General features: G+C 42.4%; 1 protein-coding gene across 1 annotated transcript in view; it reads right to left on the bottom strand.

Annotated features, from left to right (window-relative positions):
- CCNYL1 (cyclin Y like 1) overlaps positions 1-21,074 on the bottom strand; it is a 32,964-nt gene extending 11,890 nt beyond the window's left edge. Inside the window, exons 1-6 of the mRNA XM_080621711.1 lie at positions 20,626-21,074; positions 7,957-8,031; positions 5,665-5,699; positions 3,862-3,962; positions 2,380-2,415; positions 1,292-1,343 (exon numbers count right to left, since the gene is read on the bottom strand). Of these exons, the coding sequence (XP_080477837.1) occupies positions 1,292-1,343; positions 2,380-2,415; positions 3,862-3,962; positions 5,665-5,699; positions 7,957-8,031; positions 20,626-20,851 (525 nt within the window). The 5' untranslated portion in view covers positions 20,852-21,074. The remainder of the gene's footprint in view (positions 1-1,291; positions 1,344-2,379; positions 2,416-3,861; positions 3,963-5,664; positions 5,700-7,956; positions 8,032-20,625) is intronic.
- Between the last annotated feature and the right edge of the window lie 3,479 nt (positions 21,075-24,553).

Genomic DNA, 24,553 nt, shown 5'->3' with positions numbered 1-24,553 from the left:
TTTAAAGGTGTTTAAAGATGTCTTCCATGTAACAAATCTTTCTGAAGGAACTGTAGGTACCCAGCCGAAACCTCATTGCTATAGAAACTAACAAACCATTTGTATCTTTCCCCTCATAAGTATGACATACAGCCCTTACTATATTTCTGTCTGTATATTGCAGTAAGATAGAAGAGACCTTTAAATGTTTCCTAAAGGACACAAGGATTTTCCTCTATTCATACTCATTAAATGGGAGGTAGACTGTATCACAGGATCAAAAGATGTCAGGTTGGTAAATAAAGAAATGAAATTGCCTGATGAAGTGGTGTTCATCTTAGATAAACAATTTTCCATGTGAAACAACAGATTCAGATTCAGGTAGTCAAAACAGTTTTGGATTGGACTTCTCTCTTGAAGCACCACAATCCATACAGGAACTCTTCCATACAGCTCTTCAGAAGTTGATAATTATTTTCATTGAGTAAAGTGTTGTATTTATTCAGTGTACAACTCCTAGCACAATGGGTCATATTGAGGGATGAAACTCTAACGAACTTGGAATAACAGCTAAATCTGTGAGATAGATCAAGCTGCATTCACTCAGGTAAGTCCCTGAGCAGACAGAATTTTTAAAGCCACTAGAGCTTTGCTAAATTAATTCCAAATGAAAAACAAAGGAAATGGTTCTACAGGACAGTCATTAAGCTAGCAGTGCCCAAACTGGACACTTTACTCTTGAGCCTGCCTGTGTTACGAGGTTTTGCATCTTAAAGACTGCCTTAAAAGGTGTACCAGTACCAGCCACATTAGAATTGTACTAGCTTTAACATTTCTCTTTCAGTCTTTTTAAAGACCAAACTCACTATCTCCTACTTTGCAAGATGCTTCATGTACCATGTTCTCCTGTTTGCAGTCATTTAAAAGGTTAGGCACGTTAACCACATCTTCCTAAATAAATAGGAAAGACTTTTAATTAAAGTAGTGTTGACGAGGGGAAGAAAGTACTTAGACAAGAAAGTCCGGATACAAAATATGCAAGACTCATCAGGTGCTTGCTTTCTATTCATATTCCAAAGAACAGAAATCCAAATTCACTTTGCAACATTCAGAAAACCAGCTCATGATCTAGCTGATATCAACAGTCCAGAGAACACTGTTTGCACTGTGTATTACATACACAGATACAATTTAAGATCTATTTGACTGTGACCTAGTGCCAAGACATTTTCGACTTACTTACACAATACAAATCCAAGATGTTAAAAACAACGTGTGTTGATACACATTCAGAGGACCAAAAGTTACTTACTGTGAGAGGATGAGATTTTTCATCAAAAATATCCAATGATCTGTCAGAATCTCTACAAAGTAAAAAATCTGTTTTAGCAACAAGAATTATTTGCTAATGCTATGCTCCACTACAAAGTATTATTCATTAAAGTGGATAAAGAGATATATTTCATAGTTAGAATGACAGAACCATAGAATAGTTAGGGTTGGAAAGTACCTTAAGATCATCAAGTTCCAACCCCCTGACACAGGCAGGGACATCTCACACTAAACCATGCCACCCAAGGCTCTGTCCAACCTGGCCTTAAACATCACCAGGGATGGAGCATTCACAACTCCCCTGAGCAACCCATTCCAGTGCCTCACCACCCTTACAGTAAAGAACTTCTGCCTTATATCCAATCTAAACTTCCCCTGTTTAAGTTTAAACCCATTACCCCTTGTCCTGTCGCTACAGTCCCTAGTGAAGAGTCCCTCTCCAGCATCCTTATAGGTCCCCTTCAGATACTGGAAGGCTGCTATGAGGTCTAATTCAGCTTTTCCTGTAATATGTTATGAAGTTAACTTGTATTTTTGCAAAGTATTTAATGATGAGATCTTAGAGATGAATATGTAAGAAGCTAAACAATGAATAGCTATCCATGTTCTCATATTATGCTGGGTACAGTTCTCACTTAAAATGCGAAACTGCTTCAATGATAGCATTTACTTCAAAAAGGCAGCTGTAATTTAGAAGTAACTAGCTAAAATGGCCAGGGTTACTTGTGCATGGGACTGAGTGTTCATTCACCCATCAATACTAATCTATACCTCTGTATTCAGGAAAAGCTAAACAAAGTTCAAATGCTGATTTGTGGTCAGTTAAGCGTATTTTCTGTGCTCCCCCTGTTTTGTCCTTTTATGCTTCATTCTCAATGCAGCGTTGTGCCACTGGATGGGTGTATTACTGACCCTTCCGTATCAGCTGAAGAGGGGGTACAAAGAGGGAGCAGATACTACATGAAGTGCAAGATTTTTCAACTAGCTGTTACTTAAGTGACCAAGACCATATCATCCCTGGCTCAAAAAGAAAGTTGTTGTATTTCAGAGAAAAGACAGTTCACTCACCTGTTCTTTATATGGTAGAATATTGCTAATGTTACACTAAAAAAGGAGAAAGAGAAAAAATGACTTAAAGCATATTCTGTGCACATTATTTCACTGAAAAAGTTGTTATTCAGGCCAAACCGTTCAAAATCCATTACGCATTGGCTTACTCTCACATTCATCTACCTGCCTGAAGGGAAGCTGGCCAAATGAAATTTGCTAGCCAAACTGCTCTTACATTCATTGTACAGATAGTTGCGCCACAAAATAAATGTTATGCCAGATTTTAAACATGCACCTTCATTGTCTGATTAGGCAACATTTACTGGAAATGTGAACTATTCATAACTAAAATACAACAGAAGTTCTGTTTGGTGTTACATGCATGATTGTAGAGATTCTGCTAATGTTTTAACTCTGTATCCTGGCTGTCTATTTTAGGCACTGTCTAAAAAATAAAGCTAATAATAAAGATGATACTATGCCAGCATAATCCAAGAAGGAAAGAACAACAGATCTCGGTCTCTGCTGAGTCACGTAAGGCAACAGATTTCATATTGATGCTTATCTAATGTGGCCAAATTTCAGATTCTTCACTGGCAGTGGCAACAGGAACACGGCCATCACAGGAATCCATCACAGGCAAGCTCTGATCTGTTACCAGCTGTAGACCACTTCGAAATGGCACAAGCATCATCTTTTAAGCTCTTTCTTCTCTAGAACAGGAGTGACATGCCAGATACCTTTGTTTGAAATCAAATTTTAAAGCTACAAATCAACTCAGACGTTTCCAAGCTTTAGTAAACTGTTACAACAGTAAAGTCTTCTGGGTCTGAAGCTACTTTTCTGTCTTTCCCTTCAAGCACAGTAAAATTCTCTTCTCGGTTCTTGGCTGTTATTGTCTATGCACAAAGAATTGACTGTGTGGTACCCCGAACAACAGGGCAAACAGCCATTTCCATTGGAGAACCAAGAAGATTAATCAATTACCAAACTCACTTATGTAAAATAACTGATACATAAAGTAGAACGGCTAGAACTAAAACCAGCAACATACCGTTATCCACAACTAGAGGGCAGGCTAATACCACTGGCAAGCAGCAAATACAGTATTGCAAACTTTTGTGGCAACTCCATACAAAATCCATTTAAAGTTTTCCCAGATCGAGAGTTCCTGGATTTGGCTTTCAATGCAAAGCCCCTGGGCTCCCCACCCCAACATACACTTTTAAACCCCAAGATGCTGACACTTCTGCACTGCCTCAGATTCTCAAGTGCACAATAACTACTTTTAAATACGACAGTAGGTTAGCTCTGTAACTAAAATAAGCAGTCATCATTAACCAGACCTCTATATCCCTTCCATGACCAACCTGAATAAGCAGTGCCATGCTCCTCTCATTCAAATGTGCAACTGGCTTTAGAACAGACAAGACCACCACAACATCCCAAATAAACCTTGCAATGCTACTCAGCCCCTTCTTGATGACAAATGGCTCTTACCACTTTATTGTGCTTCTAAGGTTAGGTTGACTGACGGTGCTGTCATCTATAAATATTGTTGAGCATGAGCTGTACTTTTTTGTAAGCTGCCCAGGAGAAACCTTAGGAAAAAAGAAAGAGAACAGAAATACATTCAAGGACAGGGATTCTGTCAGCTTTGGTTTACCACACTGAATACTGGCTTTACACCTCAAATAGCTACTGCACAGGAGGTCTTTGTAGGTGACTGCTCCTGCTATGTAAGCTAACCTATAACCATCAGGTTCCTGAGGATATCCTTTGTGCAAGATGGGTTTATAAATATCCCTTGTAATATACAACATGATGGTTTTAGGTAAGTTCTTTTCAGAAAAAATAGCTGCAGCTAAAGCAGCAAGTCCTCCAATTTTCTCAGTTCTCCTCCACGTCATTCCTGCAGTTCAAGTCTGTTTTCCCTCCCATGATGTACTTTCCCTGTGACTCCTTAATCATTAATCTCCCTGTTTTATATCCTATACCTTTACCTTTTCTGCTTATCCAGTATTGTTCCATGTAAAGATATTTTTGATTTGGGGTTTTGTCTTGTTATATTTCAGTTAAAAAACCCAAACAACCAAACTTCTTTACTCGTGTCTTGTTTAGTGTCTGCAATCTGGAAATAAAGTAATACTACGACCCTTACTTTTCCTGTTCAGAGCTAGCAGTATGTGCCATCATCTCTCCTAATCCTATAGATTTTATACTGTAAGAAAGCTTCCTATAGAACACTGAGTCAGGCTTCCCTGAGCATTTTTGGAGAATGCCTTGCACTAGAGCTAGGACGTCATAATTGAGGAAGGATTTTAATCAAGCAGTTCATGATTTGTTAGGTTTTGCCAGAATCTTTTTAAATCCCTTGTCCAAAACCTTGAAAGTCTTCCAAATGAAAATGTTGGCACCCTTTATCCAGCAGCGGCTGCCTGGGAATACTTCCCATTCCAGCTAAAGTCTGCCAGCAAAACCAACACAATCACATTTCACTGGGTGCTGGCAGACTAAAGCTGGAACTGAAACAGAAAGAAAAGGAATAAAAAACAGGATCCACCTATATAATCATACTAAATATAACAGCCTTGAAATATCATTATCTTACCAGTAACTCATCAGTAGGTACTTTTTCTAGACAGTATTTTTTAAGCTTTGTGTTAATAACTTCCATTTTTAACTTTACTAGTCAATATTTTTTTATGCACTTATTAATGACATTGCACCTTTTTTGTTGGTTGGTTTTCTCTTTGGTGGGTATTTCTGGGGGGTTTTCTTTTGTAAATGAAGTGTCAAACCAGCTAGTATTTGCAGAGAAAGCTTAGAGCATGTTTCAGATTTTAAAACTAATAGATTATCTTTTGCTTATCATGCTGATGGTGATGTTTGTTCATCATCCTCTCTTCACGCTGGATACATTCCTCACAGTAAGTCCTACAGTGATGCTCAAGCAGCGAGTCATTTGAGACTTGTCACCTTAGGTGAGAAGTTAATCCAGTTTAATTTGCTTTAAGTGGGCAGCTTGACTTGTGTTTCCCCTTTACTGTTACGAAATGCTCAAGACTAATACAACAAAAAAAATGCAGTCTTACTCTTTTGATGTCAGTCATTCTGTGCTCTGTGATACTGTGCCTGTTTATTTCTTACACACAAAGATAATTCAGTTTTATCTTGCTATGGAGAATTTGGAACATGTGTAGGACTATATACACAGAACTACCATAGTTGTTTCTTGAATTTGCCTTTGTCCCAGTATGCTAACATCATCTATATAGCATACTAAGAATCTGTTTTACTTACATGATTGATGTGGTTACTCTTCCTCTTCTCTCGCACTAGAAAGAGGGAGAAAGAATGTGAACTGAAAGGTTTTTTAAATACAATCCCAATTTACATTCAATAAAGTTGTTCTATTAACCTGGTCTTCTGAAGTACATGAGGATTAGAAGTTTGAAATTTGACTTCATGTGTCTGGAAAAGCAGTTTGAGGAGAAAAACCTAAGTTTTATCAAGCTAGTTAACTACATGCTATCTCCAACTAGCTACGTGTACATTTAAAAACCACTTCTACCCATCCCACTACGGGAAAAATGTCTCAGGTTTGAAGAGATGCTCTGCATCATGAAAAACTGGATGATTTCAGGTAGTTCAAATAGACACTGCTCAACATCCAACAGCAATCACTTAGCAATCAGAAGTAAAAACATCACACACTGAATCTGCCAAAGAGACACAAGGAGGAAGTGAGGTGCCCAGCATTACATACACATGTTCTCACTCCTCCTATTACACAGCAAAGGGTAAAAACCTATTTCATTCTACAGAAGACACTGGCACAAGCTATGCCTATTCATCATATAAACACAATCATGTTATCTGGTAATTGTAAACTGTGTCAGCTTTTCAAAAAGACTGTAAGGTGTAACTTCCAGCTGCAACAGCATAAGTAAACAGTGCTGTTAAAGTTGCACACATGCAGAAAGCTATACAAATGTGACCAGCCTGGACAGGTGACTGCTCTGAAGTTTTGATCTCAGATCATTACCACTTCTTAGCAGGACATGTTCTCTTACATACTTAGGAAAATTAGCTATTGGAACAGAGTATCCAAAATTCTTCTTTTTGCATAAATGAAAACTCATAATCCTGGTAACACCTCAGCGAGAGGGAACTTACCTACATTAATTCTACTGCTTCTATGGAAGGTTAACTACAGAAGATTCAGTGAAATTTGAAAATAAATTCTTCTGCCTGACTTGTTCATAAACATAACCTGTAAAAATCAATTCACCCAACTAATACAAGCTTCAGAGAACAGTTTAATAGATATCATCTCACCTAGCAGATCATTTTTCTACATGAACATAAGTGCATGCATTCCAATGCACCACATTTGAAGAATACCAAATCACGTTTAGAAGCAATACTACCCCCAACAAGGATGTGCATGTAGTTTGAATGTTACTTGCAGCGAGGCTGAAAGGCTGTACTGTAAAGCTGCACTACAACGCTCAACAACTACGTCAACTTGCTAACTGGAACTTAAACAGTGCTCATCTAAGAGGTGCTTGAAATGTGCAGGTCAGATTCTCTGTCTGTTTGAAAATGGACCTTAGAGGCCTCAAGGAAAGAGGCCTAAAATTTCTTTGATACCACCTCTTCCGGAGAATCATGTTAGTGCTTGTTTCCACTGCTCACAGATTATCTGAGCATCGTGAATTTGATGCCACTGACAATTTTACTACTTGCCATAAGACTGAAGAGCAGGACTGCAACTGACAGTTCCTGTCAAAATGATTCTACTTTTCTGGGGCAAAGCTATGCCAAGGTGGAAGATGCTCTGCAGCTTTAAACAACACGCCCGATCTCAAATGCAACACTGTCTTAGAAAAACAGCTTAGAAAAGCTTCTTCAAGAACCAACTGTAAAAGGACCAGAAGCATTTTAAATAATAATCTTAAACTCCTTTTCAATTGCAACTTCAAAATTTACTGTTGTCACAACTCTTTTTTACTTGTGCAATACGGAAATGCCTCCACTTTTTAACAGCACTTTGGAATGTGCAAGCTACAGTGATTGTTCAACATTTACTTTTATCAAGTGAACAAGGGATCTGCAAAGAAACTGAAAATCCCAACACATCCATGTCATTAAAACCAGTATTCAAGAATAATTATGTTAACTGGAACTGTTCAAATGGTTTAAAACAACATAGTCAAAAGCAACTGATACAGACTGATGGCTTAGGCTTATTATTCCTTACAGAAAACTGTCCTTTGATTTTTTTTGATATATACATATATTTAATTTAAAGCTTGAAGCTTGAATTACACTAGTGAAGAAAGCCTTGCTCCTTCAGACTGCTAGGATCCAGACTCTGAAATCTCCTGATATTTAAGTGGTCAGAAGAACAAGTGGTTGTGAGTGTTGAGTAAAGCAGCCTACAAACATATTGCTGTGTAAACACACAAATTATTAATCCCTATGCCTTGAAAGAACTGAAGTAATGTAAGTGTTGGAGCTGTATAATTAAAATAAACAGTTATTTTCCCAGGTTTTCTCCTGCCTTTTTTTAAATTGGAAAAAGCTTACCATCTGTTTGAGACTTGCTCAGGAAAATTGTGCTTGCTCTGGGATGATCAGATGGATTAGATTCCAAGGCTAAATCTGAAACAGAAAGGACAAAAGAACAGAGAGACCTTTAACAGAAGATGATTACAGCAACGTTTCCCACCCAGCCTTAAAACGCTCAAGCACAGTGATGGAGACAAGATCAGAAACACTCAGAATGGACCGTCTTTCTAAAGAGAAACCTTACTTTTGTCATGATAAATAAAAATCTAACATTTCCCCCTCGGCATAAAAAACCCTGTGGACTTAGTCCTACTGCCATGAAGCTGTGAAGCATCCCATGGCTTCCATCATAACAAAATCTGGAAAGAGAGACTGCAGAAAACAACATACATCTTCAAAAGTCAGTACGCACCCCTCTATGTTAGGGTGATTGAGTGTGGAGCCTGTGCTCAGTAAAAAACTTTATCAAGAGCATAATTTTAGGGGGAGAGAAAAAGAGGACACTGCTGATCCTTCACTCTGTGCTGTAAGTACCCAACATGGACAGAAACAATCTCTGTGGTCTTATAAAAGAACCTAATAAGTAACTTTTACAGCACTGATAAATATCAAAACATGGATCTTGCACTATTCTGTTCTTCTGGAATTTCACATAAAACCCTGTACAGCTAATATATCACTCTGAAGAACAAAATGATCGCTTTAATCCTTTGCCACAATGAACCAGTGATGACATTAGATGAGGATATGTTATTCCCTTAGATTGAGACAGGAGTGGGCACTAAAAAGTTTGTTGATGAAACTGTAAACATCATGATGAAATCTTGAGCTGCATTTTGACAGAAGAAACAGCTGTTCTGAAGAAGTCATGCTATAGACACACTGACTTATGTGAACACATCAACAGAATAATCAAGTACTGTGATACTATACATCCTGGAAAGGGCAAATTCACATCCATTTACATTGGAACCAGATGATCTTAAGGTCCTTCACAACCCTAACCATTCCATGATTTGTCATTCTCATCTTCCTGTGTGCTACTTATGCCATGCTGACCATAAAAGCATGCAAGCTCGCAAACTTACATGTTAGCGTTTCAAGTTCATTGGCATGCCAGTGCTGTTGCCAAACCCTCAAAAATCATCTCAGAATCACCATCAACTTTTAATAATTAAAAAAATAATCTTAAAGAGCTGTTTATGCACTCAACCAACAGAAGCAGTTAAACAGTAGCCATAGCATGCACAAGTTCTTGGCGCTAGAAGTCTTAACTATGTGAATGTTTTGTGGTACTGCACCTAACACACAGCACAGCCACAGCCCTTGTGCATCAGCAATGAACGTAAATGGAAAAGTACGTGTGTCCCCAAGACTTCTCATTCCAGATTCCCACCAGCGCAAAACACTGGTATCCAGACCTCTATGTTTTCCAAGTACTTACAACATCACTGATCTCAGTGCAGCAGTATTGCTCTGACACTGGTCCAGAATGCAGACCACTGTGATTTTAAAATTCTACTGTGTAAGTAAGGTAGCCAGTGTCTATTTAGGAACACAAATATTGTTCAACCAGGAATTTCCTCTGAAAGCAGACCACCGCAAGCAGTTTTTAGAAGCTAACTTACAAAACCAGTATTCCTATTTTCACCATAATGCGCTCATTCATTGCACAAAGTGAACAGATTCTTGAATTTAATCACGTAGTTAGAATGTAAAAAGTCCTGCTTTAGAAGCCCAAGAACAGAATTTGCCCCACAGCTAATACCTCAAGTACCACTAATACACATTTGATTCCCTGGAGAGAAAAAATAAAGAAATCCAGCACACAATAGTATACCATAGTGGCACATTTAACCACTGCTTGCAATGTCTCAAACAAAATAGTGCAACTGTTGTTTAAAATTTGTCCACAATATTGACAAGTTTCTTACACTGATTTAACAAAATCACTTTTAAGAGACAATACAGAGATCAACTCTAGTTCCTAATGCTAACACTCTATTTAAAACAAATAAAGAAACCCCAACAAACTTTAGCACAGACCAAGCAATCACTAATAATGGCAAATATTAATCAACTTTCCAGATTGAGAAAGGAATGATTCACAAACTGAAGTATTTTGCTCGTCTACCAAATAACTACCAAATACCAAATATCATCAACAGGCAGAACAAGACTGCAATACGCAGATTTCAAATACAGATTATTATTAGCACATTTATACGCAAACAGAGCGCACAATTCAGAATTTATGTATTTATAGTTCAGCAACTACTTTGAGAATAACTGGATGTTAGGTTAGAAAGGACCTCAGGTGGTCTCCAGTTCAACCTCTTGCTGGAAACAGGGTCAGCTATGAAGTAGAACTAGGCTGCTCGAGGCTTTACCCAGTTGAGTTTTGTAAGCCTCCAATGAAGGTCCACACAGTCCAGATCACCTTTCCCACCAATGGGTACTAATGCCTACAGAGCTATGGGACTCACTATGGAATGATAGGGAAGAGCAAGTAGGACTGTCTGAGACTTGTGCGATATTCAGGGAAAGGCAGCAAGGAAGATTAGGAAGGAACAAGCACAGAAGAACAGAGGAAAAAGGACTACTGAATTCAGTAACTCTTAACACAGGACCTTGTGCTTGTCCAAGACACTGCGCAGCCGCCAGTACAAAACCCCACAAGAAGTGATCAAGACCAACTGTACGTTTCTTAACCCAGAATAATGTAGCATTAGCAGAAACAGTACACCTGCTTTTGTCTTGCAAGAGACTAAAGAAAAAAAAGATGCATCTAAGCAGATCACCTTCCTGTAGCTTTCACCTTCTAAGCAGTCAGAGAACTTTAACCATCCTTTCTGCCCTCTTCTCACTGGACAATGCTTTTTTCCAAGTGGTGGAGAAATTAGTTGTATGATTTGCTCTTCCTAAACTGTCAGTGCTGCTCATGGAATTCCAAAAAGCAACAGCAATACAGCTGATGGAGGAAACATTAAGCAAGAGGCAAAATGGAATGGGAAACTAGGAAAAAGAAAACCCAAAGAAAGAGATAAATCTGTCTGCAAACAATTTGACTCACAACCAAGCATAACTCCTAAGACTTCACTGTTGTAGCACTTACAAGTCAAACCCAAGATAACTAGCCTGGAAAATAATGGCAACTCTTGATTAAGAGCTACGTCAGAAGATATATGACAGAAAGCTCAGGCTACACGTAAACTCAGCAGAGAAAGCAAGCAGCGTGGTATGCCCAGGATGAATTAAAACATGAAGAATCAAGAATGAGAGAAGCAACAGGATGATATAAAATGCAAAAAAAACAAGACCAAAACATTTTCTTTCCAGAGCCTATCAACTCAATAGAAGTCAAAACACATTTTCTATCAGAGACTCAGTGATAAAGAGGCGAGAAAGGAAGATTCCCACCAGAAATTAAGTCTATGGGAGCAGCACAGTAATGTTGCTGTGCTACAATGGACCTCCTGCTCGCTCTGAGAGGTGTGTATTAAGAACAGCTTTCCCTCCTATTTCCCTGCATCTCTCAGTGCCGTGGTACTACCAAGCTTGTGCGATCAACCCTGTCTCCAGCTGGAGCACAGAGAAGCCTGACGTTACTTCCCTCTCTCACCACTGATTCTCAAGAATGCCTTGCAGCTTGCTTGCCCTTCAGACAATCTCTGCTACCTCTGCTGCTGCTGTGCACTACATGCGCTGATGAGAGCACACAGCTCCCCACGGGGCAGATCATATTACTTTGAAAAGCAAACCTCTGCTCCCAGCTCAAGATCTTATGTCCTTTCCTCAACACAAGATCTGCATAAAGACTTCACTTACACTCATCTACGCAACGTCAGACATGTGTAGGTTTTAGGAATTTATAATGCTAGCTACTTATCTACTGTTTTACACACTGCCACGGGTGATTTCTAACTATTAAGAACACATTTTACACACTGCATCATGCTACACATATTGTCTCATTAATAAAGGTGACAGTCAAAGATGTCACTGTTATTAAGTAGCAGCCCTTCGATGATTTCACTACTTCAGAATGCTAAAATACTGCATTTCTTTAATAGGTTTAGCTCCATCCTCTGCTTTACCAGACAGCAGTAATGTTTTGATATAGCATATATTTAAAGCATTAAATCATAATATCATCTCTTCCTGTAAACAGAGTTCCCTTGCTCAGTGGGATACTAGCTTTCATTAATGTCTGAGCTTCCCTCATATTTCATTACCTTACAGTGTGAAAGATGTGAGTTACTTAACAGTCCCAATAAAGATAAAAAAAATAATGAAACAAATGAGAGTAACAAATTTGCCAACACATTTCAGAAAGTCTGTTATTCCTAACAATACCTTCTTATAAAATTATTTGTCCTTTAAATTGTTATTCTATTTCTATCCCTCCAAACATTCCCAAAAGTTACAATTCTGGTTTCTGAATTCAACCTGTGTTTACTCTCATCAGTCACCTCAAATTCATCACAGAGCCCAGCACATAGAGGTTGTTTTCCATTTGCCTTCTCCTGTTATGTCCTCGGTTACACACAGGTTAGTCTATCCTTTAAATGTTCCACTGGTGGCTCCTTCCCCAAAGTTGGACAGAAGGAAAGCACTCTGATCTCCCGATTATTTGCCTTCAACAAAACACATCTCTCTTCCGGAATGGGATGGACTCAAAAGATACAAAACTTGCTCTGTTTTCATAACTAATACAAGCAAATCTGAATACATAAAGGACTGGATCTGTTGCATAACAAAGTGCTATCAAACACCACCAGTTCTCAGAAAGGAACTCTATTTTAAGGGAAAAGCTTGGTGAAAACAATCTTAACCAACACTTGCATGTGCACAGGTCCCTTAAAAACGCTCCTCCCTAACTCCCTGGAGGAAATCAAGTCTATTTAAAAAGAAAACAACAAAAACCAACCCGCACATTTGGCCTTTGTTCACAGAAAGGCAGAATTGTTGAGGCTGGAAGAGACCTCTTGAGATCAGCTAGGTCCAACCCCCTGCTCCAGCGGGGTCTGTCCAGAACTGTGTCAATCAGGCTTTGGACATCACCACAGACAGAGACTTCACAACCTCTCCGGGCAACCTGTGCCAGTGTTTGACCTCCCTCATTGTTAAATGATTACTTTTAAAGATCCTGACTTCACACAATACACACAGAAGAATTTTGTATATTTAAATTATAAAATTTATTTTTTTTTATTTTTTTATTTATTTTTTTTATTTTTATTTTTTTATTTTTATTTTATTTAATATTTAAAATCTGACAGTTGTTCTTTATGGCACTACTACGATAACAGCAGTACCATTATCAATACCCAGCATGTATCTATGTGCACTGTGATGTTTTAGAAGGCTGCAGAACTTACTTCAGTATACAACAAGCTTTCTTAATTAAGAAGGACTTATTTGTCCTTTTACACCAAACTCCTTAGTTGGGCTGCTTCAACTGAATTGTATTGTATTGTGTCAAGCTGACACAATAAGCATTTCAAATTTGCTATTAAAATCAGAAAAACTTAGAAAACAAAAGCGCAGACCATCTATTAAATACTGTGGGCTAGCCAGGGTTTCAGTTATCTATTACGTTATGTGGTTTAAAAAAGTCAATACAGGATCCAGCATTTCTTAAAGCAGAGGAGGATCCACACCACTATCACTGGCCTCCACAGCAAATCCCTCAGTTCACAGTCCCTGTTGGGGAAACATGATGGAGAAATCTGTTCCACCATACACAATACTTAGTTTCCTTGGGTCTGAAGGAAGCTGAGTAGGCTTCCATGCGTTTCATTATGTACCCACCAGGGTTATAATCACTTCTACACATTTTAGCCAGGCAGAACAGCAGGATGTCAGGAGTGCCTCAAATTCCACAGTGAAAGCAGAACCACTGAAAAGGGAGGAAAACTAGATGCTCCTGGGATTTTATCTTGGAACTAGAAGGAAAACAGTAGTTCACAAGGTAGATCTTAGAAGTTACTGATATTTTGCTAGAGATATGTTTCTGTACTGCATTTAATGTAGGCCCATTCAAAAACACAAGGAGAAAGAATTGGTTACATGCTGTCTGCTTTTTATTCCCCATACAGACCTCAACACGTAACACAATTCACTTCCATCAGGAGGTAAAAGTAGAACACCACTGCTCTAATTTTTTAATTGATATGCCAAACCAAAAGTTTCTAACTGTACACATGAAAGAGCAAGCAAGTTTTATAATCCTAGATTCATGCTGATAACTGCAAGTTATCCCTGTAACAACTCCTCACACACTCTTTTCACCAAGTGTCTGCAGGTAACCAGAACAAGATGCACTGTACTGTGTGCTAAGTGTCATATGCCACCTGATGGGATGGGTACGTGGTTTTTTTCCCCCTTCCGATTACTCATGTTAGTGTAAACTTCAAATGAAGTTTGGGCTTTTAGGAAAGTAACAGTGCCATCAAGTTTTGTGCCCATTTAGGCACAGGCTCAGTCACCCTTTACAGTGGCTTTGTGGAATCCCAGCTTACCTGCAGCTTGTTCTATAAAAGAAAAATAACTATCTGCATAACAAAACATGTCCAACAGTTTTACAGAAAAGCTTTTTTTGGTCTTTGAAAGAAGCTGGCATTCAGCAGTTTATTACCTGAGTCTGGCTGACATGTTTGATAACACGCCAGTGTTACTTTTCACACTGGAATAAACCCCCAAAACTATGCTTGATTACTCCAATGACTCGAGATCCTTGCAGAACTCCACACAGAAGCAAAGCTGTGCTACACACAGAGCTCATCAAACACTGCAGAACACTACCTGCTTGACAGTGGGGCTTTTGCATAAGCTGTTGAGGTAAACCTGATATTTGCATGACCTGCAAGTATGATCTTCAATTTTATCCATCTGGCTTTACTACACATTTAAACAAATAGCACCAAGCTTTTAAAGCTAGCTGCATCCTCGTTTGTGCCTTCAAGTCGAAACATCCAGAGTTTTCTTCTGAAAACACTATTTTCTGGTGAGTGAAATAAAAGTGCACATTCAAACTTCAGCTGTAATGAAGAAAAAACAAACAGACTTAGAAATCTCAACATGAGCTTGTTGGCAAGGATCTACAGATCCAGCGTATGGATTCCTAATGTTAAGTCGAATTTTCCTCCTGCCTCCCAGAGTCACTTCTTCCTATATATGTGGAAGAAACACTGTCAGAAATCTCACTTTAATGTGTGATGTGAATTTGGGAGGAGCAGGGTTTTGTGTTTTGCTGGCTTGTGCAAGAGTTCATTCCCCTGTTAGTCAGCCTTTCGGTATGACCTCACCACACTGATCACACTTGAGAGAACAGATACTCCGAGCCACAAAACTGCTGCTGCTTTACAGCTACCCTGACTGGTTGGAGGGAAAAGAGAAAGCGTCCTAAAGAAAGCCTGACAAAGAAAGGATCCTAGAGGTTAATTACATGGAAACAGTTTAATAAAAAAAGTCAGGATGGAAATTAATTCAGTTCCCTTAGTTCCATAGGTTTCATCAAAACCCTCACGTTAGCCATATATTTCCTGTCAGTATTTCCCATTTCATGAAAATCTCTCAGTTATCATAGCTGTTATACTGGAAGCCTGAAGAAACGTGTGCACCAAAACAAACCAGTTTCCTTCCATATGAGCTTTATGTATGTATGTTCCATATCAACTATTCTTAAAAACTAAAGGCTTACACAAATTTACTTCCTGCAGAAGTCTCAAAGATTTAGCAAGGAGAGAAAAGGACAGAGCATTCTTTAGCTGCCAGCAGTGCCCAAGCAGAAGAAGTGCAGATGCTATACAACAGTGATGATAATCTCTATTTCCATTTCCCAAATTTGTAGATCAACTTCATCATTGTTTCTGAATGACAGCAATTCAGTCATTTTCACTAAAGGCACTTCACAGGTCATTTCACAAGGCCATGATGTTCGGCAATCTTAAGCCAACAACATGGAAGGTGTTTCAGGCTTATAGGGAGTCCATTCTTTCACATTTATCAAGATCACATACTGTCTGCAACTGCTACAAACACCTTCGTAATTAATTCCTAGTCAGTTAGAGGAAATAGATATTGAGAGTTCTGGGGAAATAAGCGTGAGCGTAAGTTTGGTGAAAAACTCAGAGAATACAAGGAAGAAAAGAGAGGGAACACAAGAAAAGGGACCAGAGCATCAGATAGTTTTTACCCCCAACTTTGTATATATCCAACTAGACAATGGTATTTGTCAGCCTATGCAGCTACAGATCTTCACATAGAGACAAGCAAAAAACATGAGATGGTTATGACTTTCCTGTGCTGAAAACTGCTGGCTTCAGAAAGCTAACTCCTTGCACCAACGTGTTTGCATTTTTTGTACATTATTATTAACTTACTAACGTTCTAACCAGGATTTAAAACATAACAAAACAGGAAAAAATCCCTCCAGCCACATGCTTGAAGTAAGCTGACATTATATATGAGAGGAACAAATGAACAGTATTTAGATCTTCTACAAGGAAGCCTATAGACAAGCTGTTGGTGAAATCAGATCCAAGTCAATGTATTCAAGTATCTGTTCAACACTGTGTGATAACTGCAGTACACAGGCAACTTGAAGCTTGCCCTTTTCAGCATGGCACAGCCTCTAGAGAACCAGGGGGCTGCTGGAGAAAGAAAAGAAGGTGCAAAAAGCTGCTTGAAGTCATTCTAGGCGCTAGTCTGAGCCTCTTGAGGTAAACCTCACTTATTTCATTCTCTGTTAACCTTCCACTTGTTTTCCCATCTAACCTCTGCGTGACGACCACATCCCACTCAGCAGCTCTCCTGATCCCATTTGCCATTCCCTCTCATTCCTGACTGTCTTTTCCCTTGTTCTCCACCCCCCGCCCACCCTCTAGTTCTCCAGGTGAAGGTATAAATTCATTTTGTCCCACCAGTTCCGTAGGCCAACAATCTTTCCCTTGGTTCATGTGAATCAGGCAAAGCCCTGCTTAAAATCGTGAACTCAGTACACAACAGTGGTGGAGGGAGATGTTTTCAAGTACAAGTGAGAAAAGTCTGCCAAGCAAGGTCGTGTTCTAGTTTTATCCAAGGATCAAAGCATTTATGAAAAGTTAAATCTATGTTTAAACATAGGGATAGACAAGAAAGTGTCAGCCAAAAGAAGCTCTCCCCCAACCAACCAGGAACAGAATATCACAGGAAAAAACCAAGGCCAAATAGAGATTAGCAGACACACATTTCAGGGGGGGACCTCAAAACAACAAAAAAGAACCCACACCAGCAACCAGCACACCCCAAATAGCCCATTAAGATCAAAGAGTTGCCATTTCTAAAACTAGATAAGAAAGCCTTTTGGTCAGTTCAAACTGCTACTGACTGTTGCTTGCCCACTGGAAGAAGGAACAGTTACTGCACAGCTGAACCATCACCTTCAGGTTCATTTCAGCTTTTAACATTAGCACTATGCATGAACCTACGTAGGGAAAACCTACCATTTTCAAAGTTATATTTATTCCCATTTACATAACACAACTTGGCTTAGCACATCGTACCACAAATACAGGCTTATTTCTCATTCTGGAAAAGTGTGCATTTAACAGGTTATGGCTCAGGATCTTGAGAACCATAAAATACAAAGTCATCCCTTAAATTCTGTCTTAGCAGTGGATCTGGCAATCCCTTCCCATTGGAATTAACTTGTGTTGAAACATTACACTTTCACAGTGTATTTTATCTCCATTCCACTTACCACTCTTTTTTGCCATACATAAATACCACTTCATAACCTCCCCGCTTTAAGATAGTGAGTTTTTTCTTGTTTAATTCTGATCTGATACAGGCAATATAAGTGGTGCTGACTGGAAAGCAATGCCTGTTAAGTAGTGTGCTGGAGAAGCGACAGCATAATCCTCATTTAAGAGCACAGACCTGCAAGGACTACATTCTGCTTGCTAAGAAAAAGCATTACAAAACAAAAAGTCCAAGGCTCAGTTGGTAACTTCTGCATTCCTGACTCAACCAAACCACTCAATTTTAGCAAAACAAGTGCAAAAGCATTAAGACTGACTTAAGAACAACAAACAAAGATAAAAATTTAAGGAATGAAGCATCTCCATCACATTTGGATACTAGCTTTCTGATATATTTAGCTGTGTTCTTAGAAACTCCCAGAACTGAGTGAGCAGCATTGAACAAAAATAGCCGAGATGATCTTGACTTTTTTTCCCTGTAGCTTTCTCTCTTTTCCCCCTGCCAAAGACTCAAGAAAAGGCCAGTCAGTAGGTTCCCAGCCTTACATTATGGACAAGATTGACATCTTAGCTAACCTATGATATTATACACTAATAAATTACAGAAGTAATAGTTATCCCTCAGATGAAACTGCTGGACTACTTACCACTAATGCAGGCAGTTTGCACAGTTTGGGTATGCTGACAGCTTTTATATCCCAGAGTTAAGAGGGATAAGTTTAGCTATCTGGTGTATGCAAGTGCTGCATTTACAGCTTTATTATTTTCATAGAAGGTCTTAAATTAAACAGATAGCAGTATCACCTAAAAACTCATCACAATGTCTGTTTCATAACATTTGGTTTCAGGCTTTGCAAATAATGCTTTTTACGTTTTGAAGTTAACTGCTTCCATCCTACCCAAGTAGTGCTTTGTAACATTCAAAAATGAACATAGGAAGTTTTATTGCTAATATTAACCATATGGAATTGGATTTTCATAAAGATACCAAGCTTTGATATTTTCTGCAGCCCTAAATAGTCATATCTATTGGAAAACTGTAGACAAATAGCATCAATCATCTGTAGCAGATCTTCTGAGCCACGCCAACAGTGAACCACGTACCACTGTAAAAGTGATCTTTAACATCATCTAAAACATGTACTACTTATGCAGTTCTAATTTTAGGATTACCTCCTGCCTCAAGACTAAAGTTTCCATAGCCACAAAAGTAAAACCTGTGACAGACAGCTACTATCTTACTCTTGGACTCTGCACCATCATTCACATCTGCAAATTCAAAGTATGAAATACTTCCCCACTTCAAGGCCAGTCTTGAAATCTGGATGAACTCACAGTTAAGCCTGGTTACTCAGCATTACTGACATGACCATGTACGAAAGATTCAAACAAACACAACCCTTATTCCTGAACAGATGTATTTAGCTTGGGCATTTCTGCTTGAGTTACCGGAATTTTCAAAGCTCAGCTCCTCCTCCCTTAACAAGCATGGGAGAGCTGAGAGATTTCTGTAACATCTCACAAAAATACAGTTTTATTTCTCCTAGATGGCAAATACAATTTCTCCTACTGCTGTACTGCACAGCTGTCTCAAAGCAGATCCAAGGGGCTGAGCGGTCTGTCTCGTTTCTGCAACAGCTGCACCACATGGTGTTGTGCAGAACCTTGCAAGTTTAATAACTCCATTTCTGAAGGGTTCCTCATTCTTTGGCAGCCAGTTTCTCCCCGATAAGAAAAATCTTTTCCTAAGTTCAAGATGAGTATGGAGGGCCCATGAATACTTACTGTATACCCTTGTACATCAAACATGTCAGACAGGCTATCTTTTTTCAACTGAACACATTTCATATAGGTGTGGTTATAATTATGAAAACGAATAGCAAGAAGCTTGTTAATTAAACTGAGTTTTGAATATCATAAGCTATTACACTGTGCTGTGCGCTTATGGTATCATGTGCGCATACGGACAGACGGGAGCACCACAAACCTGTTACATGCTGTCCCTGTAACTACCACTGCAGCACAACCCTGCCAGCTCTTCAGAGGCATGTCTCAAAAGGAAATGCATTACAGAGCAAGTCCGTGTGACACCACTGCTCCAGGTAGAACTGGAAAGAATCTGAACACGGACTTTCCCATGAGCTCAAGGAAAACGAACTGGGAATACCGAGAGCTGCACCACAAGGAACGTCGGTGTAATGAGTCCGCAGCTATAACTGAGCACCCTGCATAGCCAGATTACAAATTACCCATGTCCAGCCACAATGATGTCATATGAACACAATCTCTGTAATTCTTAATTCCCTTACTCCCCACACACCCTCTTCCTTCCTCCTGTTCAACAGAGGCTGGAAACGCAGCAGCTTTTGTTAACTGCCTGAGCGTTACGACTGAGTCTCGACTGCAGAGTTAAGGAGTAACAAGCAGCCAGACTTCCACCTCAGACGGGAGCACCCGGAGGCTCTGCCATGGCTCCTTCGGGGTCCCAGCGGGCCGGGTGCGACCAGCGGGGACAGCCAGGGACCCCGGCAGTGCAGCACCGGGCAGGGGGAAACAGCGGCTCCTCCGTCGGGTTACTCGTTCAGCGGCCGAGCCGCTGCGGTGGCCCCGCGGCGTGCACTTCGGGCAGAGGTCCCGTACGCGGGGCCGGTTTACTCCGTCGGCGGCACTCAGCGGTGCGCCCGCAGGAAACCCCGGCGTTGTCAGCGCGGTGACAGCCACGGGGAACTTTGCTTGGGGCGCGGCGCGGGCCGGCCGGCGGCAGGGCCGCTCCCCCGTGGGGGGTCGCCAGACCGGACGCTCCCCCCCGCCAGCGGGACAAAGGGGGCGCGCCCCAGGCCGGGAACTGCCGCGCCCCGGGGGCACCACGGGGACAGCCGCCGGTGGGGCAGGGATGCGGTGCCCGGAGCTGCCCGCCCGCCCTCCGGGCCCCACCGCTCACCATCCGGGAACTCCCGGTCGCTGATGTGCTGGAGGTGGGGGCCTCCGCCGCCGGGATCCGAGTCGCCGGACTCGGCCTCCGCCGATCCCGAGCCGCCGCCGCCGCCCGCCGCCGCCTGGTACGCGTCCGCCCAGCGCTCGGGCCCAGGCGCTGCCCCACCGCCGCGGGCCCGGCTGAGCTTGGGGCTGGCGTCCGGGGATACGCAGCAGGTGACGGTGTTGCCCATGGAGCTCGGAGCTCCCCCGCCGGGCCCCGGCTGCGCGGCTCCCGGGCTGTGGCGGGGGAGGGGGAGCCGAGGCGCCGGGAGGGCGGAGGTTGGGAGGGCCGAGGGCGGGGCGGGCTCAGCGCCGCATCACCGCCGCCTCCGCCCGCCCCAACGGCCGCGCGAGCCCCCCGCCGCCTCCTGCGCGCGGCGACCGACGGACCTCGCGCGACCGGCCACCTTCCCCCGGGCGGGGGGGGGGGGGAGGCCGGGGGGGAGCAGGGAGGAGACGGGGAGTGAGGCCCGGCCCAGCCCCGCCTCGCTCCCACCCAATCACCTCCCTCCGCGCCGCCGCGTGACGCCGCTCCGCCAATGGGCGCGGCGCTCGTCACGCCGCCACCGCCGCCGCCGCCTCGCCCTGCCCGGCCTGCCCCCCGCCTGCCCCACACGCGCACGCACACGGAGAGCGCCGGCCGCGGCCCCGCGTAGGCCACGCCCCCTCGACACGCCCCCTGGCGTGACCACGCCCTCCTGATCACGCCCACTCCCCCAGTCCCCGCGCGTCTGGGTCGGCCCGCCCGGGGGTCCACGTGGTGCAGCTGCAGCATTAAAGTATAGTAATGCTATAATAACAGTAGAATGGAATCATAGAATGGTTCGGGTTGGAAAGGACCTTAAGATCATCCAGCTCCAACTCCCTGCCATGGGCAGGGACACCTCACACTAAACCATGTTGCTGTATGAAGTCATTAAGAAATAATAATAAAAGCAATAATATGGTATAATAAACCAGACACATGTATAAATAAATAATAATACTAGCAATACCCTGCCTGCATGCTGTGTGCTGCCTCTACAATGCTTATGTACAGCAGTCCAGGGAGGCTCAATGGGGGATGTAGGCAGCCGTGGTGCTGCACTTGCTAGTTTAAAAGGCTGTTTGTGACCACACTGGCTCTTTACCCCACTTATTAAAGGTTTTTAAGGGCTCCTGGGTTCCTCCGGGGTGTTTTTCCCACCTGTCCCCATGCATGCTAAGTGGGCAGCCCATGCTGCCAGGTGCCAGGCTGGGCTGGGGGCTGCAGCAGCCACCTGGGAGCTCTGTGACCAACTCTGATGCCTTATTGCGGCCTTTCAGTCCTTAAAAGTGGCCTGTAAGAAAGTTGGGGAGAGACATTTTAGCAGGGTCTGTTGTGATAGGATGAGGGGTGATGGTTTTAAACTAAAAGAGGGGAGATTCTGGCTGGACGTGAGGAAGAAATTCTTTACAATGAGGGTGGTAAAACACTGGCACAGGTTGCCCAGAGATGTCATGGATGCTCCATCCCTGGGGACATTCAAGGCCGGGCTGAATGTGGTTCTGGGCAACCTGATCCAGTTGAGGATGTGATTGCTCATTGCAGGGGCGTTGCACTAGATGAGCTTTGAAAGGTCCCTTCCAAACTCTTCTATGATTCTGTGATTCCATGACTTCAAAGTCCCTCAAAGTGGTTGAGCATAATCAATGCTGCTCACTAATGGCTTCCATTTGCTGCTCTGTGCATTACTTGCATGCAGCCTGGGGATGAAACATTACACGTGGCCACTGGGATCCCCGGGACTGTATGGAAAGCCTCCAGCACTGCTGCGTTTTTGCTTTGTGAGTCTCGTCTACCTGAGAGCTGCTCAGAGGACTGGAATGCTCAAATACACTGCAGGGAAGACGGATTAGAGGGCAAGATACCCAAAGGAGTCAGAGGCCCTGATAAACATGAACATAGGTCATTCTGCAATGGATCACCTCACTATTGCTACAGAAATTTAACTCTGGCCCCTGATAAGAAGAATGGCTCTGCAGAAGACTTCAGAACACACAGAGTATTACAAAACGCTGCTATCATGCTGGCAGATATTCCAGAGATAGGCAGGCTCAGGGTTTTGCTCCATTTTGTAGGACAAACCCTAACATTGACTCCCTCATGTGATCATGGACACAGTTTTCAGGTAAAACCATGGGTGGTTTCTTCGAAGGGAGGCAGTCATAGGTGCTGTATTTCTAGAATCTGTACGGCTTAATCCCAGCCACAATAAAGGGAGGAACTAAATGATTTATAATCTTGTATGAGGATTACTCCTTCAGACTGGTGAATTATACTTTCCCACTTCTGGCAAGTTCTCTAAACTGCATTAGCTAAGCCTCTCTACATGCTGCTGAAAGTCTGTAAAGCCTTGTTACTCCAGAGAAATCTGACCTCGCTGTGGATTACACGAGGGCCTCAGAGGAGATTTACTTTCAGTGCTTTTTGAACCACTTCAGCCCAGCGTCCCTCCACAGCCTCTGTACTCTGCGTGGAACAAAGCTGTAGGACAGCGGGTCCTACTCCCAGGTGTAGGAAGGACGGGACTTAACAATAAAGCGGGACGGAGACAGGGAGGGAGAAAAGGGGCTTCACGGCGAACAGCCATGCAGAAGCTGGTGTTAATTTCCCTCTGGCACTGCATCCGCTGATGTTTGGTGAGGATGGTGGGGAACAGAAGAAAGGTGAAGAGTCAGTGTGGTTTAGTGAAGTAATTAATTCCCAAGCAGGAATAAGAGCTGGCTTGCACGGCACTATTTAATATAATACAAACTGGGGTAATTTACCCTCTTACCCCAGAAAAGCAGTTCCCTTACTTGTTTCACATGGGTGGCTCTATGTTAAAAGTGGCAGTGCCTGAGCAAGCTGCACTCCTGCTGTACTCTGGCCTTGTCCAGCGGCTCAACGCCAGCAGAGGAGAGCCTGCTCCATGTGGAGTAGTGGTAGGAATCACAGGCAAATCCACACATCTCAGCTGCACAGCCGTGACGCCAAGCATCCCATTCCTTAAACTGTGTCCATCCTGTTCCCTGCAGCTGCACCAGCACATGCAATGGGGCCGCCTGTCTGTGGTGGAGCTGGGACCTCTGCTAAGCCTGTGCTTTGGAGCAGCCTCAGGGAGCCCATTGCCAAAGCTGTGGTTTTGGGCGGTGGAAAATCCTTGTTCAAGGGTGCAGAAGCAGTGAGCATGAGTGGCTCACCAGGCAGCTGAGGGCCAGGGCCCATCCATCGAGGGCAGCAGCCAAAACCCCACGTAATTGTCCCGATAGATGAAAAATGCTGGGAACTTGGAGTGGCTGGAGTATGTGACGTGGCTCATTGCTATGTGGGCATGAAGGTTTTAGTTCCTCTGCCTCCCACAGGCTGAAGTTTCCCATGGGTCTCATACTTGTTCTCAGTGTGTAATGCTGCAAAGGGGAAGAGAGAAGGGCTTCTCTTCCCCCACGCTAGCGCTGTTGTAGAGCATTAGGATTTATACAAACATGCAGAGGGAGGAAAGAAGTCAGTCTGCTTCCCTGTGTAACCTTATTCATGTAGGTCTTAAGCAAGAGGAAGCTGACTTTAATCCCTGGAAATCATAGAAACAGCAAACTGTCCCACCTCCCCGTCATTCCAGAAGAATTTAAGCTTCTGCTTCCACATACCTCAGTACACCACTAAAGAGTATTTTTCCATATCTGTGCATGTTTGCCTGTAGCTGCAGTAATGAGGAATATTCATTCTCCCCCTCCATTTTGGCAAATGAACTCTTAAAATCTTAATACTGGTCTGATTTATCAGGATGATATGACAAAACCTGTTGCTGTGCATATTTTCTGCAGAACCAGGTGATCCTGTTAATAGGAACAGCCTGAGCAACACCCTGCAGAGATGAAACACATTATCTTTT

The sequence above is a fragment of the Psittacula echo genome, assembly GCF_963264785.1.
Source record: "Psittacula echo genome assembly, chromosome: 6".
Classification (NCBI taxonomy): Eukaryota; Metazoa; Chordata; class Aves; order Psittaciformes; family Psittacidae; genus Psittacula; species Psittacula echo.
The sequence above is the reverse complement of the archived record's forward strand: the minus strand, read 5'-3'. Positions and strand labels throughout refer to the sequence as shown.